The 17,148-nt window shown below is 41.8% G+C and overlaps 1 protein-coding gene across 4 annotated transcripts in view; it reads left to right on the top strand.

The window, feature by feature from the left end:
* The window catches only part of far1 (fatty acyl CoA reductase 1), a 71,950-nt gene that overhangs the window by 30,924 nt on the left and 23,878 nt on the right, over positions 1 to 17,148 (top strand). The window contains exons 6-9 of one of the 4 annotated variants that reach the window (XM_072272861.1): positions 719 to 763; positions 5,094 to 5,212; positions 6,887 to 6,954; positions 11,694 to 11,865. In XM_072272861.1, the coding sequence (XP_072128962.1) occupies positions 719 to 763; positions 5,094 to 5,212; positions 6,887 to 6,954; positions 11,694 to 11,865 (404 nt within the window). Of the gene's footprint in view, positions 1 to 718; positions 764 to 5,093; positions 5,222 to 6,886; positions 6,955 to 10,332; positions 10,505 to 11,693; positions 11,866 to 17,148 lie in introns of all 4 variants that reach the window. The other 3 variants (XM_072272859.1, XM_072272860.1, XM_072272858.1) reach the window with 3 other exon arrangements.

Here is a 17,148-nt window from a genome sequence, read left to right as displayed (position 1 = left end):
TTTTGATGTCATTCATTGCAATACTGTGGAAGTATGGTCACCAAATTGAGTGATTTTTGTTTTGTGTGTATTTTCTGATTTACGGATAAAATCTATTTGATGTCTGGTGAAGTGGAACATCCTTGTCATCCGAGGATGGTTTCTCTGCAAGTCAAGTAGTTTTCATTGTTGCCTTTATTAATATATTTATTCCAATTTTATTGATTTTTGAATCAAGTTTATCACTGACATACAGGAAGTTTAACGTAAAATTATTATCAAAGTACATATATGTTGCCTTATACACCCCTGAGATTCATTTTCTTGCAGGCATTCACTGTAGATATAAAGAAACACAATAGAATCAATGAAAACAAGATAACGTCAGTGTTTTGTGATATTGGTTGTTTTGCGGCAGCAGTTAGTGCAATATCAGTTAGAATAAGAAATATAGAAAATATAAATAGTGCAAAAAGGGAGCCAAATAGTGAGGCAGCTTTCATGAGTTCATTGTCTATTCAGAAATCTGATGGTGGAGGGTAAGAAGCTGTTCCTAAAACATAGAGTTTGTGCCTTCTGTCTCCTGTACCTCCTCCCTGATGGTAGTTAAGAGAAGAGTGCATGTCCTGGAAGGTGATGATCAGTATTTTAGATAATTAATGTCATTGTTAAGTATTAGTACTTGCTAAGTACATTGAATAATATTTTTTCCATTATTCTTCTCTCTCCTGTGACCCAGGGCTGGATTGACAACTTCAATGGACCAAGTGGGCTCTTCATTGCAGTAAGTAATATACACTTCCATCAGTTCTTGGGTCCTAAGATTGGCTACATAAAACACACTAGCCTCAGCATTGTATTTAGTTGCAACATAAAGTGCTCATCTTCTATAACCCAATACCCTGTTAGCTAATGGTGCTATGTGATATCCATTACAGTTCATTGCAAGTTCTAATGATCAACATGAAGCAATGCTAGTTATAAGCTCTGAAGTGTTTACTGATAAGGTGTATGAATAGTAGTGCAGTGGTCCCCAACCTCCGGGCTGCAGACCGATATCAGGCCGTGAAGAGTGCAGCGGTAGCCGGAACGCACCCAGCACATCTTTAAGAAAAAAGCCAAACTAAACAGGTGCCGCCCAGCATGTAAATGTCGGCCCAGATCAGAGGTGACGGCGGCACCTAATTAATTAGCTTGTTTATTTCAGCTTTTTTCTTAAAGATATGCTGGGTGCCTTCTGGCTACCGCTGCATTCTTCACGGCCCGGTATCGGTCCGCGGCCCGGAGGTTGGTGACCACTGGTGTAGTGAGTGGGAATGCTTTGCTGCATCACCAGTAAAATCGGCAGAATTCCCACCACTGTCTGCATGGAGTTTATACCTTGTCCCTGTGGCCACGTGGCTTTCCTCCCACAGTCCAAAATGTACGGGTTAGGTCTAGTGAGTTATGAACCTGCTATATTGGTGCCAGAAACATGGTGATACTTCGGGCTGCATGGCACAATAGGGTAGCATGGTAGCATAGTGGTTAGCACAGCACTTCACAGTACCAGCGACCTGGGTTAAACTCCTGCTGCTTTCTGTGAGGAGTTTGTATGTGACCGCGTGGGTTTCCTCTGGGTGCTCAGGTTTCCTCCCATATTCCAGAGCCATGCTGGTTGATAGGTTAATTGGTCATTGTAAATTACCCTGTGATTAGGCTGGGATTATATTGGGGGGTTGCTGGGCGGAGCAGCTCGAAGGGCCTATTCTTCACTGTCTCGCAATAAAAAAAAATTTTGGGATGCAAATGACACATTTTACTGTATGCTTCGATGTACATGTGACAAATAAAGCTAATCTTTAAATCTTTGTTTAAAAATAAATCTTTTAAAATATCTTATGAGGAATGGTTGGGTGAGTTAGGGCTATTCTCTTTAGAGTGAAGGAGGATGAGGGGCAACTTGATAGAAGTGTATAAGATTGAGAGGAAGGGATAGGGTGGTGTACGGGGTGTTCAGGGAGGGGCAGCATCTCTGGTGAAGGGGCTTGTTGTGTACTTTCTGGGGCAGCTCACTCACCTGTGAGACCCACCGGACACTCAGCTCTCACCTGTGGCTATAACAAGGTATAGGAGAAGTCATGGTCATCCACTGCAACCAAGAACTCCGATTGTGGTACTGCTCACTCGTACCACTGGACCACACTTCTGAGGTCGTGAAAGTGGAACTGCCCCAGTGCAATGTCTTTTTCACTTTTAAAACACTCCTGCGCAGGTTTCCTGTCATTGCTGAATTTGATGGATAACCAGCCCAGGTAGAGTGGGCAGTCAGCGCATTTTTCCAGGACTCGGTGGCCAATACCATAGGATGTCTGTATAATGTGAGTGGAGAAAGTTTAAGGAGGTAGTTTTTTTTTTACACACCGGAAGGGATGAGTGCCTGAGGTGAACTACCAGGTGGTGGTTTTTGAAGCTGATATGGTAGGAACTTTTAATAAGTGCATGGATGTAAGGAGAAGATTGAGGTTCATGGATTGTGTGGGAGGGAAGGGTGAAATAGATCATGGAGTAGACGTCATGGTTGGCATGACATCTTTGTCTGAGTGGCCCATACAGTTCCATATTTTATGAAATGCTAGATGTTTGATAGCAGTTAACTCAGTGGAATATTAAATTAATCTTTACCGTTGTGCTAATTAGATGTACAATGTCAGTGTAATTATCATCAGAATCAGGGTTATTGCACTGACATTTTTGTGAAATTTGTTGTTTTACAGCAGCAGTACAGTGCAATATGTAAAAAATTACAAAATACAATGAGAAATATATTAAAAAAAGTTGTGCGGAAGGTGAGGATGTGTTCATGGACTGTTCAGAAATCTGATAGTGGAGGGGAAGAAGCTGTTCCTAAGATATTGAGTGTGTCTCTTCAGGCTCCTGTACCCCATGTCCTGCATGGTGAGATTATTGTTGTCAAGTTTATTTCTATCTGCATATTTAGGCAATTCTCCCAATCTGTTTCCCCAAATTATGCTTGCTGTGTGTTTAGTAGCAAATTGTGAAATGCAGCTTTCTGGTACCTCCATGTCAGTGCCACCACACCTCCCTCCCGCACACTGTCCTTAGAACATAGTACACTACAGCACTTCCAGGCCCTTTGGCTCACAGTGTTCTGCCGAACTGTTAACCTACTCAAAGATCAATCTAACCCCCCTCTCCCACACAGCCCTCCATTTCTCTATCATCCACGTGCCTTCTAAAAGTTTCTTAAATGTCCTTAATGTATCTGCCACTACTGCCACCCCTGGCAGAGTATTTCACACACCCACCACTCTCTGTGTAAAAGAAACTACCGCTTGCTCTACCATATCCCAGTATGATGAGACCAACAGCAGAGATAAAAGTAATCTAATGAAGGTACAGGAGACTGCAGATGCTGGAATCTGAAGTAACACGCAGAATGCTGGGCGATGGGGTTCAGAGGAATAATAAACCAGCCGTGATAGAATGGTCTAATTTATTTAGAGATACAATTCAGAACAGGCCCTTCCGGTCCAACGAGCTGCACTGCCCAGCAACCCATCTATTTAACCCTAGCCTAATCAAAAGGGATTAGGACAATTTATAATGACTTATTAACCTACCAACCGGCGCGTCTTTGGATTGTGGGAGGAAACTAAGCGCCCACAGGAAGGAATGTACAAGTTTGCTTACAGAGAATGCTGGAATGGAACTCCGAACTCTGACGGCCTGCACTGTGATAGCGTCACACTAACCACTATGCTGCCACGGCACCCTGCTGCTCCTGTCTTATGGTCCTGTGGCACTCGGTGGCTCAGGCATCATCTATGGAGGGAAGTGGACAGATGAAGGGTTCTGAAATGTCGGCTGTCCATTTCCCTCCACAGATGCCTCCTGAATTGCTGACCTCTTCCAGTATTTTCCATGTTGCTGCAAACAGTCTTCTAAACTTTCTTCAGGATTGCATTTCTTTTAAAAGACTTCTAATCCAGCCTCTGGTGTGCTGTCAAAATTCAGTTTGTTTGCCCTCAGACTGTCTGAGTTAAATATATTGGTGACACAAAAAAACTGCTGAGTTTTTAACCTAGAATACAAGGAAAAAATTTTCTAAGTGTGTGCTTCCACTGCACTGCAGAGTCTCGCCTTCCCATGACCTATGTGGAATCGCCGATTTGCATTTTACTTGCACCCGCTGCATTTTTATTATTTAAGCATTTGAACTTTTTTTTTAAACAGAAAGAGCCTAGAGAGATTAGAGATTAGTTTCATTTGTGACATGTACATCAAGACATACAGTGAAATACATTGTTTGTGTCAATAGCCAACACAGTTTGAGGATGTGCTGGGGGAAGCCCACAAATGTTGTCACGCTTCCGGCACCAACATAGCATGTCCACAACATACTAACCCTACTAACCTTTGAAACATGGGAGGACCCCGACGCACCCAGAAGAAACTGCGTGGACAGGGGAAATGTGTGAACACCTTACAGACAGTGATGGGAATTGAACCCAGGTTGATAGCACCATAAAGCATAATGCTAGCCACTAAGTTGCTATGCTGCCTCTTCAGCTGTAAGCTCTAGTTTGCTGTACAGAATCAAGTTTAATATCTTTGGCATTTGCTGTGAAATTTGTTGTTTTGCAGTAGCAGTACATTGCAATGTATAGTAAAAACATAAATTGTGTTAAGAACTATATATAAAAAATTAAGTTACTGGTGCAAAAGGAGAAGGAAAAAAAAACAAAACTAACTACTGAGGGAGTGTTCGTGGTTCACTGTCCATTCAGAAATCTGGCAGTGGGTAGATGCTGTTCCTGATACGTTGAGTATATCTTCAGGCTCCTGTCCTGTACCTCCCTGATGGTAGCAATGAGAAGAGGGCACGTCCTGGGTGCTGGGGCCTGTAGTGATGGATGCTGCCTTTTGAAGGCGTCCTTAATGCTGGGGAGGCCAATACCCAGGATGGAGCTGGCTGGGGTTACAACTTTCTGCACCCTTTTTCCGATCCTGTGCAGTGTGCAGTTCTGTTGTCTGCCTTGATTTGTAATGTAATTGTCAATGAATTTTGGAACTGTTTACCCGCACCCATATTGCCCTGGTTTCTCTTGCAGGCTGGGAAAGGAATCCTGCGCACAATGAGAGCAGCAAACAGCGCTGTGGCTGACCTGATCCCCGTTGATGTGGTCATCAACATGACTCTGGCTGCTGCGTGGTACTCGGGAGTTCATAGGTACAGCAGGTGACTCCTCTAAATTTTAGAGATAACTGGACATGTATTGGGGCAAGGACTTCTTGACAGAGTACTTACTAAAGGGTGACCTGTGGATTCAGATTCACTTATTTATCACATCAAGTTCAAGTTCATTTTCATTATCACATCAAGTTTAAGTTCAGTTTTTTGTCATTCAACTGTACAAATGTATACCATCAAATGAAACAGTATTTCTCCAGACTAAGGCGCACAACACTGTACATATAACTCTCACACAATATATAAAGTAATATTACCGTTAGTAAAATTAGCAAATAATGTGCATATACAACACAGGTTAAAAAGTAAACATTATAAAGCTACTGGCACTTCATGCAATGTAGGACCTGGGCCGTGGCAGGAAGTTCAGAAATCTTGTGGCCTCTGGGAAGAAACAGCTTCTCATCCTAACAATTCTTGTCATAACACTACGGTATCTTCTGACTGATAGTGGGGTGGGGTGGTCAAAGAGATTGTTGGACGGATGGGAGGGATCATTGACAATGCTAAGGTCCCTGCATATGCAGTGCTCCTGATAAATATCTCCGATGGGTGGCAGAGACCCTGATGATCCTCTCGGCAGTCGTCACAATCCTTTGTGGGGACTTAGTCAGATGTCTTGTAATTTCCATACCAGACAGTGAAGCAGCTGATCAGGACACACTCGATGATGCTCCTGTAAAAATAATTAGAATAGGAGGGGTGCCTCACTCACCTCAATCTCCTCAGAAAGTGAAGACACTGATGTGCTTTCTTGACTCAAGGAAAAATGTTGAGGGATCAGGTGAAAACATACAGTGAAGTGTGTCATTAACACCCAACACAGCCTGAAATGTGCTGAAGGCAGCCCACAAGTGTCTCCACACATTCTGACATAGCATGCCCACAATATTCAACAGAACAACACAAATAACAACCAAAAAAAAACAAAGCACAACAGCAAAACAAGCCCCTTTCCTGTTTGCTCTCCTACCCAAGCATCCACCACACACACAGACAGGCCTTCAGTCCCAGGACGGGTCACAGGACGAGAGCAGAGTTGTGAGAATGAGATGTGATCTTTAAGACAAAGGGTTGACTTAGATACTGAGTGTCAACAGAGTGGATCAGGTGTAGATAACTTAATTTTCATCCTGGGTGTCCCATCCCCGAGGGATAAAACCATTCATTTCAATTTAATTTAGATTTTTGTCCCTGTGCACTAACTGGTGGTTGTTTTTTGATTATCACATTTACCAAGATGCAGAATCAGAATCAAGTTTGCTATCACTGGCATATGTGTTATTTTGCAGCAGTGGTACAATGCAATACATAAAATATATTACAGATTATAATTGGAAATATATAAAATAATGAAATGTAGTACAAAACTGAGCTAAATACAATAGGGAGGTAGGGTTCATCCGTTCATCGTTGTCTCGTCGTCTGAACCATTAGTGCCTAGGTGGCACATGGGTCCTCCACAAGGTTCTTCCATTGCTGCCAGTCTTTCATCAGTTCATACCCATTCAAAAATCTAATAGTAAAGGGGTTTGCAGGGTTTGGTAAGGTTTAAGCTGAATACTGTTTTGATTATGACCTATGAAAATACTTTTTATCTGGGAATAGTTTTTGCTGTATTCAATGTACTAAGTTTTTAATTTTACCCTTTAGGCCAAGAAATATATTGGTTTACAACTGTACCACAGGTGGCACCAATCCTTTCCACTGGGGTGAAGTTGGTAGGAAACAAAGCTTACTGTTTGCCTAAATGTTAACTGCTTGTCTTTTGATTTAATTATAATCCGTGTGTTGTGGGAATGTAGTGTTGGAGTAATCAACTGCATGCTGAAGTGATCTGAGTTCTTCTGATTGAAATGAAGCCAAGGAAGATATCTAAATGTGTCCATGTATTTGGTCCTTTTGCATGGGGAGCTTTCCAGCATGATTGTGAAGCCTCTTGCTCTTTTGTGACCCATGGAGGACATTTGATGGCCAACTCGTCCTCTAACTAATTGCCTGCATGCTACTGCTGTTTGCACAGAAAAGAAAGTCACCACTACAGATTAGGGAATGAGGTTGAAAAGCACCATGAATTCTTAATGTGCAGGGAGTCAAATAATGAAAATATTCACTTTCACTTTAATTTTCTTCTCAAAAATCTCTCAAATTTATTTCCTCAAGGCCAGGAGTTTTATTGCTTCTAGAATGATTGCTTCATCTTTAAACATTCCTCCCTTGATGTACCAAAGTTTTTTTAGGTGACATTTTCTTTTCACGTGATCTTTCCATGCTGCTTTTCAAAATTCATGGGGTGCCAGCTCAGTGAAATCTCTGTTAAAAGTGATCCTTAATGATCCAAGGGTGCCACGGTAGTGTAATAGTTAGCATGGCTATTATAGCTCGGGTGTTCTGGAGTACGGAATTCAATTCTGGCACCGTCTGCAAGGAGTTTGTATGTTCTCCCCGTGACCGTGTGGGTTTCCTCCAGGTGCTCTGGTTTCCACCCACAGTACGTTAATTGGTCATTGTAAGTTGTCCTGTGATTAGGCTCAGGTTAAATAGGTGGGTTGCCAGGAGTTGCTGTTCGTTGGGCCAAAGAGCCTGTTCCATATTGTATCTCTAAATAAAATAAATAAAATAGCTGCTATTTCCTCTGTAGCAAACTCCACGTAATGTTAAATACTTTAAACCTTCTCAGTCAGTAGCACCTCCCCTGATCTTTCAAGTAAAGTGCCTTTTGTTTATTAAAATGTTAAAGATAAATTGTTGGTTTGAAGTAAGTGTTGCCAAACTGGAAACATTAAATTGCATGAACATTATACTTAATGGTACTTTTAAGTGCTTAAAGTTAACACGCCTTTAAAGGTGTTTCTGTTTACATTCAGAAGTGAAAGTTTTTTTGGTGTAACTTCAGATTTTCATTCAAGCTTATCTAATGCAATTGTCCAGCCTACTGTTTCAAACTGGAAAGTTGAGTGTGTAATAAATACCTGATTTGCCTGTAAAAAGAGGAAATCATTAACTATGTGTACATCATATAAAATCAACTTGCCCATAAGACATAGCAGCAGAATTAGACTATTTGCCCCATTGAGTCTGCTCTGCTATTCCATCATGGCTGATCTATTATCCCGCTCAGTCTCATTCTCCTGCCTTCTCCCATTAACATTTGATGCCCTGACTAACCAAGAAGCTATCAATCTCTGGTTTAAATATATCCGCTGACTTAGCCTCCACAGCCATCCGTGGCAATGAATTCCACAAGATTCACTGTGCTCTGGCTAAACAAATTCACCTCACCTCTGACACCCTTCTATTCTGAGGCTGTGCCCTCTAATCCTAGATTCCCCCATTGTAGAAACCATCCCCTCCACATCCACTCTAACTATGCCTTTCAATATTCGATAAGTTTCTCCCCTTATTCTTCTAAATTTGAGCAAGTACAGGCCAAAAGCCATCAAATGCTCCTCATTCCCATAAATCTCCTCTGGACCTCCTTTTCAATCTGGATTTGATTCTTGCCATTTTTCCACCATGTAACACACTGATGACAATGGTTGCGATGGTTGGTGTGGACCTGTGGCACTTTAATGCTGATAAAGACTTAGCAGACTCTAATAATGTAGATTCATTATTTTGTGTTTAGATCCAGCATTTACTTGTTTTGTATTACTAGCGACAATAAATTTCACATAAGTAACCAAGAAGGATAACCAGTCAGCAAACCGATTCCCTTTGTAGCTCGTATACAATGCATAAAGCCAACCTTGAAAGGTACCTCCAAAGAACAGTTATCATCTTTGTATACCACTGTTAGATTCTGATGTTTTTAGTCCAAAGTTTTTCCGGAAGTCAGGAAAAAGGCACAAAACTTGTTGAATCACAATAGTTTTATTAAGTGTTAATAGAACAAAGCATATCTGAAATGGATAGTGACAGAGGTCTTGTAAGTAGAGCGAGAAGAGCATAAAGAAAAGAAAGTGGTTCCGCTGCATGTCCCGCTTTCTCTCTACCCATAGATAACAAACAATCCATTTAAATTTGCGGATAAGATTCAGCCAACCAGAAAGCTTCGATTCAAATAACGCAGCACCAGAGAAGCTTCCAGAGCTTTCCAGAATTGTACAAATGTAACCTGTAGGGGACACACTGAACAATTATTTATTTATACTGTGACCACTAGGAAACATACTAAATAGTTACATTTTTATAAAACACAAACAAACAATTGTTAAACTTCAAAAAAATAACAGTTAAACACCCTGATCCAATACCATTGCTACAGTTTTATATTGGGATCATTCAGCAGCTGACAGGATTACGTGTTAAAAGATATGTTACAATTTGGTGTGTGCTTGGTACAAACCTCTCACTTCCTTTCTTTATGGTGGTTTGTGTACTCAAACTTTGAAATATCTTTTTGCCTTCATGTTGGTCAGTCACTTTCGGATCTTTAGAAAAACTTCTATAATTTTCAGAGATGGAGTTGCTTAATTCTGTTTTGGTCAGATGTTTAGTTTTCCAACTGAACATAAATCAAGTGGTTATTCTGCCAGAACCTAGTAAAACAACACTAGGTAACACATCAGTTTGTCAGAATCTGAATTTCCCAGATTGTTAGCACTACGTTATTACAGTTTGGGTCATTGGAGTTTGGAATGCAAATCCAGTGTGTTCTGTAGCAAGGTTTGTATGTTCTTTCTTAGTGCATATTGGTTTTCTCTGGGTGCTTGGGTTTCCTGCCACAGTCCAAAGACTTTAGTACATTAATTTGTTCGTAGGTTAATTGGTCATTGTAAATTGTCCTAAGATTGGGCTAAAGTTAAGTCGGTGAGTTGCACGGTGATGCAGATCTAAATAAAATAAAGATTCAAAATTCAAACTCAAAACTTTTTCAGCATACTGGATGAAAAATACTGATTGTTCAGTAAAAGGTGAAATTTGGCCCCTCTAAATTCCCATTGCTAATTTCTGGCAATGCCACTTGTGGTGACCAAAGACCATTTGTGCATTTGTTCTGATGTTTCCTTTACTCGCCATGACCCTTGTTGACCTTGCTTGAGGTTTTGAGTAGATGCAGAAAATCAATATACTGTCATGCAACTTTTCTTCCTCAGAATACCATGTAATATCCACTTTCAAGAGGAATCCTCTCGAGCAGGCTTTCAGGCGGCCTAATGTAAATCTAACCTCCAATCACTTGATCTATCAGTACTGGATTGCTGTAAGCCATAAGGCCCCAGCATTCCTATATGATGTCTACCTCAGGCTTACTGGAAGAAAACCAAGGTAATGGTGGCTAGCTTTACCCTGTATGCTTAACTGAATCATTGAAAATGTACTCTAATTCTCAGTCCTCAATTCATTATCTCTTCCCGGCCACTTAATGTGCAAAGGACCTCAGCAAATGGGTGCTTCATACAGCAGCAATGAATACTAATTGGTGATCTTGCCGTGTGTCACTCTTCCTGAAAGGATGATGTAGATTAATGCACAAGTAGCTTCTCTCATTTAAGCTTATCGTGAAATTGCTGAAACATAGAAATGTTGAAGAGTTGTGAACATGTTTAAAGGAAGTTTTCCAGCTTCAAAGTATCTATCCTCAAATATTCCTCAAATTCTAGCTTGAGAGTGGGTCCAGTTGAGACAGGGTGATGAAGAAGACACCTTCGAATGGCAAAGGGTCTACTGTCACCATTTGATTAAAGTGTCCTATGAATGGTTAAGAACTTGTGTATCTTTAACTTTCACTAAGGACTAGGGTCATCATTGCAACGTTCTTTTGTGATTTAACAAGACTATTTTGCCATCATCATCGAGTAATCTAAATCGAAGTGTAACGTTGGCATCTGACCGGATGCAACTAATCCGTGAATGATAAGCCTACATTTGCAAAATTGGAAATCTGGGGACACTGCATACGGCACGGTAGCGTAGTGGTTAGCACAACGCTTTCGAGTACCTACCACCTGGGTTCAATTCCTATTGCTGCCTGTAAGGAATTTTTACATTCTCCCTGTGATTTCATGATTTTCCGCCGGGTGCTCTGGTTGTCTCCCACAGTCCAAAGACATACCGGTTGGTAGGTTAATTGGTCATTGTAAGTTGTCCCGTGATTAGGCTAGGGTTAAATTGGGGGATTCCTGGGTGGCGAGGCTCGAAGGGCCAGAAGGTCTACTCCATGCTGTATGTCAATAAGTAAATATAAAAGCAGAAAATACTGGAAACGCTCATCAGGTCAGACGGCATCTGTGGAGAGAGAGAGAGACACAGTTACTGCTTTGGATCTCTGGTGGAGAACTGAAATGTTAACTGTTTCTCTGAACACAAATGCCAAGCGTTTATAGCATTTTCTGTTTTCACTGAGTATTATTCCAAATGACTTTGAAGCCTGGACTTGTTCCTTTAAATCATTTTTATCCCTCTAGTATCTGCAATGTTTTTGTTCAAAACAACATCATACTTATTTTCTCTGCAGAATATCATGTAAATTTGTCCTTCAAGATGAATCCTTTAGAACGGGCAATGAGACGCCCAAATGTTAACCTACGCTCCAATCCCATTTTGCATCACTATTGGATTGCTGTCAGTCATACAGTGCCTGCATTGTTTTATGATGCTTTTCTCATGCTGACTGGTCACAAACCTCGGTAAGAAAAGCTGAATGGAAAATAGCCTTTGTGTTTGGCGGTATTTTGGGAGCTGGCTTTGGTGACACTGTTCTTGAAACTGTTTAACTTGATGCATTTATGCTGCTTTGTAAAATGGTGCTCTAATCTAATCTAATCTAATCCTAATCACAAAATTTGGGTTCTTCATCATGTATTTGTGTAAAACTGAGTAATGGAATGCATAGTTCTGGGCCCTTGTATCAACCTGAAATTCTGCAAGCATTCAGATTTATTTATCACCCCAGCACATCCTCAGACAGTATTGTTCATTGACACAAAAAGACACATCTCACTGTGTGTTTCAATGTTTATTCAGATTTATTGATCACACAGTGAAATGCATCATTTGCATTAACAATTAGTACAATCTAAGGATGTGCTGGAGGCAGCCCACAAGTTTCACTACACATTTCAGTGCCAATATGGCATGCCCACTATATTCGGTAGAACACAAGCAACAGCACCAACACCAGAACAAAACAAGAGGCTTTTGCAACCCACTCACACTCACAACTGCCTTCCACGCCAGGAAATGCCGCCACTGGGCCACCAGTCCTTGGCCCCGGACTCTCACACATGCAGGCCTTGCATCAAACGATACCCTTCACTCTCCCGATCTCCACAGTCCTGTGCTGGTGCTTAGTTCAGACGTGATGGATCTAAGCACCAGCCACTCTTGACTCTTCCAAGACAGCAAGGAAGTCTTGCATACTTTGGGATGAAGTCTCTCGGTGTTATGACTTGGGTATGGCATTGAGAGTATTTAAAGCAGAGCTCTTGATTTGTCAGGGCGTCAAAGGTTATGTGGAGAGGGCGGGAGAGTGGGGTTAAGAAGGATTACTATCTGTTGATCAGCCATGCTGGAATGGCGAAATTAAGTTGATGGGCTGGATGGCCTAATTTTGCTCCAATGTATTATGGTCATAACTTGAAATTACTCTCAACATCAGTGAGTGGGAGAGATGTGGGGTGTGGATATAGGGAAGGAAAGTGCTTTTAAAAACATTAGAAGTTTTCAATGAACAATCAAGAATGTAGAGTTTAACATCAAATGTGCCCAAAATATGTGGAATTCTATCACAGAATTGAAACTGCTCACTCAGAGCATATGGTAAATTTGTTTCATAGCTTCTGCGAGTGCTTTTGAAGTTAGCATAGCATGATTCCCCAAATTGGTTAATCTGTGTGATGACTCAAGAGACGCATTTTAGTCTCCAACTAGTTTCTTACTTAATCCTCCCCCCTCCCCCCCACCCTCCTCTGCCCACCTAGCGTCACCTATCACTATCACCTTCCAGTTTGACCTCTTTCCCCTCCCTCACCTTCTTATTCTGGCATCTTGCTCCTTCCTATCCAGTCCTGAAGAAGAGTCTTGGCCTGAAACGTCAACTGTTTATTCATTTCCATAGCTACAGCCTGACCTGAGTTCCTCCAGCATTGTGTGTGTTGCTCTGGATTTCCAGCATCTGCAGCATCTCTTGTTGTTATAATGCATTTTAATTCTGTTTTAATATCCAAACGGAACTATTGTTGACAGTGAAATCCCCACCAATTGTATTGTTTGATTCCCAGAACATAGCAGCACAGTACAGTACAGGCCCTTCAGCCCACAATGCTGTGCCGAACTAATGTACTCCAAAATCAATCTAACCCATACCTCCCACGTAGCCCTCCATTTTTCTATCATCCATCTGCCTATTTAAGATTTTCTTAAGTGCCCTGAATGTATTTGCCTCAACCAACCCCCCTGGCTGCACCTTCCACGCATCCACTACTCTGTGTTATTAAAAAAAACACAAACTTATCTCTGACATCTCCCCCGATACTTTACTCTAATCAACTTAAAATTATGCCCCCTCATGTTAGTCGTTTCCGCCCTTGGGAAAAGGCCCTAGCTGTCCACTCTATCTATGTCTCTTATTGTCTGTTTGCCTCTATCAGATCACCTCTCACCCTCCCTCGTTCCAAAGGGAAAAGCCCTAACTCACTGAAACTACATTTTCTTCATATGACATGCTCGCCAGTGCAGGCAGTATCCTGGTTAAACTTCTCTGCGTCTTCATTCCTTGTAAGCAAGAATACTGGTGACCCCCATCCCCCACCATGCTAAAGGCTGTTTGCGTTATGGAAATGCATCCTTAGGGAATTCACAAATCACTTCCTAAAAATTTATGATGTGGAATATAGTTCCATATCTGGAATAAAATTCACTCAGAATGTGTTTTAAAAATAAGTAAATAAATCTTGCACAATTTATTTTTTATTCCAGCCTGCATTTCCTGAAGCATCAGCAGAGAAGTGTTTCGAAATCAGTTTCTTTAAAATGAGTGCACATTGCTGACACCATTTACACTGATTTATGAAACATCCCATGCTTCTGAATGATGACTGGATCAATACAGTTGCTCACATTCATTTTCGTGTTGGCGTCAGCAAGTTGACAGACTTTTGAATTCAGTCCCTGATAAAGACGAGTGAATGGAAAATGTCAATCAGCAGTTGATTTACAGACAGTGTTTGTCCATAAATGAAGTGTGAAGGTTGGTTGGTTTGTGGACGGGGTTTGTCTGTAACTGAAGTGTGAAGGTTGGATGGTTTGTAGACGGGATTTGTCTGTAACTGAGGTGTGAAGGTTGGATGGTTTGTAGACTGGTTTGTCTGTAACTGAAGTGTGAAGGTTGGATGGTTTGTAGACGGGATTTGTCTGTAACTGAGGTGTGAAGGTTGGATGGTTTGTAGACTGGTTTGTCTGTAACTGAAGTGTGAAGGTTGGATGGTTTGTAGACGGGGTTTGTCTGTAACTGAAGTGTGAAGTTTAGGTGACTGACGTGGTGAGGAAAGGATGTGCTGAGGGCAGTGTCTCTTCATATTCCATTGCAGACATTGGGTTTTCACCTTCCAGTATTTGCTTGGACTCACTTACATTGTGCCTCCACAGGAGAATTAGAGAGGGATTTTGCCTTTGTTTTAGCAATTATTTTTGAATACCACATATGCTAATGAGCATGGTAGCCCATCACCCCTATCAGCACACCAGAGTCCTCTGTCCTGGGTTGGTCTTTCAAGCTGTCCCCAGGTGTAGCCCATCTTCGAATGTCCTTCCTTTCCCAGGGATGAGCTTCTGTTGACATTTCTGTAGCACTAGATTTTTATTTAGCAATACAGTGCAGAGTAAGCCTTTAGGCTTATGACCCCCAATTAACCCCAACCTAATCATGGGACAATTTACAATGTCCAATTAACCTACCCAGTACATCTTTGGACTGTGGGAGGAAAATGTAGCACCCGGGGAAAACCCACACATTCCATAGGGAGGTTGTGTAGAGACTCTTTCCAGAATGGCGTTGGAACTGCACGCCAAACTCCAGAACACCCAGACTGTAATAACGTCACGCTAGCCACTATGCTGCTATGGCGTACATTTTTACGGGATGAGGTTGCTAACTTTATGCCCAACTCTCCTCCTTTCACAGCCAGGCTTGGGACCGTCCAGATGCTTGTGTTTGGGTATAATTCGTGTGTGCTGCACATTCAGTGTTGGAATTTTAAAGCTTAAGCAATACACACAGTATGCTGGAGGAGCTCAGCAGATCAGGCAACGTCTATGGATGCAAATAAACAGTCGACTTTTCAGGCTGAGACCCTTCATCAGGACGAGAAAGGGAGGGGGAAGATGCCAGAATAAGAAGGTGGGTGGAGAGGAGGAAGAACTACAAGGCCACAGGTGATGGGTGAAACTGAGAAAAGGGGGAGGGGGTGAACTAAAGAGCTGGAAAGTTGATTGGTGAAAGAGATAAATGGCCGGAGAAGGGGGAATCTGATCGAGAACAGAAGACCATGGAAGAAAGGGAAGGAGAAGGAGCTCCAGAGGGAGGTGACGGGCAGGTAAGAAAAGGGGGTGTGAAAGGGAAGCGAGAATGGGGAATGATAGGGGGGGGAGTAATTACCAGAAGTTTGAGAAAACGATGTTCATGCCATCAGATTGGAGACTACCCAAACAGAATACAAGGTGTTGCTCCTCCAAGCTGAGTGTGGCCTCATTGTAGCAGTAGGGGCAGCTATGGACTGACATGTTGGAATGGGAAGTAGAATTGAAATGGGTGACCACCGGGAAATCCCACTTTTTGTTACAGATGGAGCAAAGCTGTTCAACTTTAAGGCTTTATCCTTGCTGTTGACCTTATTGCCTTTCAGCTGATAGTTTAGTTGTGGAATATTAGTTTCCAGGATGAGGTTCTGCTTTTCCTTTTGAAGTATTTTTGCTGATTCCGCCCATCTGGCAGCTCTTCACGGTTATGGAGCATTATCAAAATAAGTATCTTGCAGAAAATAGAAATGAACTCAGTTTACATTGAAACCTGAACTTGCATCTTCCATGTCCAAAAAACTCATTTTGTAACTTGTTGATGTCATAATTGTGATGCGCGTGATTTAGTATGAATCGATTTTAGATGCACAAGTATTACTGAAATCCAGCTGTACCTGAACATTTAATTTAGTGTTTTGGTGTTTGTGAATGGGGTGTTGGCAACCAAATAGCTGGTGTTCCACTCACATTTGCATTAAGGAAGGTTGTCAGTTTGCCTTTTCCACTGGCATTTATTAAATTTGGCTGGTGAAAGAGAAGCTTTCAGGTAGAGGTTTGATCTGATAGAGATTTAAAAGATTGAGACTAGATAGAGTAGACAGACAATATATTTTCCCAAGGGTTAAATTTCTAATACCAGAGGACATGAAGTTATGGTGAGAGGGAATAATTTCAAAGGAAATGTCAGGGGGAAGTTGTTTTAGAGAGAGGGTGTGGGTGCCTGGCATGTGCTGCCTGGGTGATGGTAGAGGCAGGTATATTAGAGACTTTCAAGAGACGTTTAGATAGGCACGTGAATGTGAGGACAATGGGAGGATATTGTTTAGTTGGCCACACACATCAAAGTTGCTGGTGAACGCAGCAGGCCAGGCAGCATCTGTAGGAAGAGGTGCAGTCGACGTTTCAGACCGAGACCCTTCGTCAGGACTAACTGAAGGAAGAGTGAGTAAGGGATTTGAAAGTTGGAGGGGGAGGGGGAGATCTAAAATAATAGGAGAAGACAGGAGGGGGAGGGTGGAGCCAAGAGCTGGACAGGTGATAGGCAAAAGGGATACGAGAGGATCATGGGACAGGATTGGCCATTTGATTACTAACTTAATTCAGCACAACATTGTGAGCTGAAGGGCCTGTTCCTGTGCGGTACTGTTCTATATGCTTGGCCTTACAGAATTAGA

Source organism: Mobula birostris, chromosome 11 (assembly GCF_030028105.1).
Source record: "Mobula birostris isolate sMobBir1 chromosome 11, sMobBir1.hap1, whole genome shotgun sequence".
Taxonomy (NCBI): Eukaryota; Metazoa; Chordata; class Chondrichthyes; order Myliobatiformes; family Myliobatidae; genus Mobula; species Mobula birostris.
This window is presented reverse-complemented; position numbering and strand designations above follow the sequence as displayed.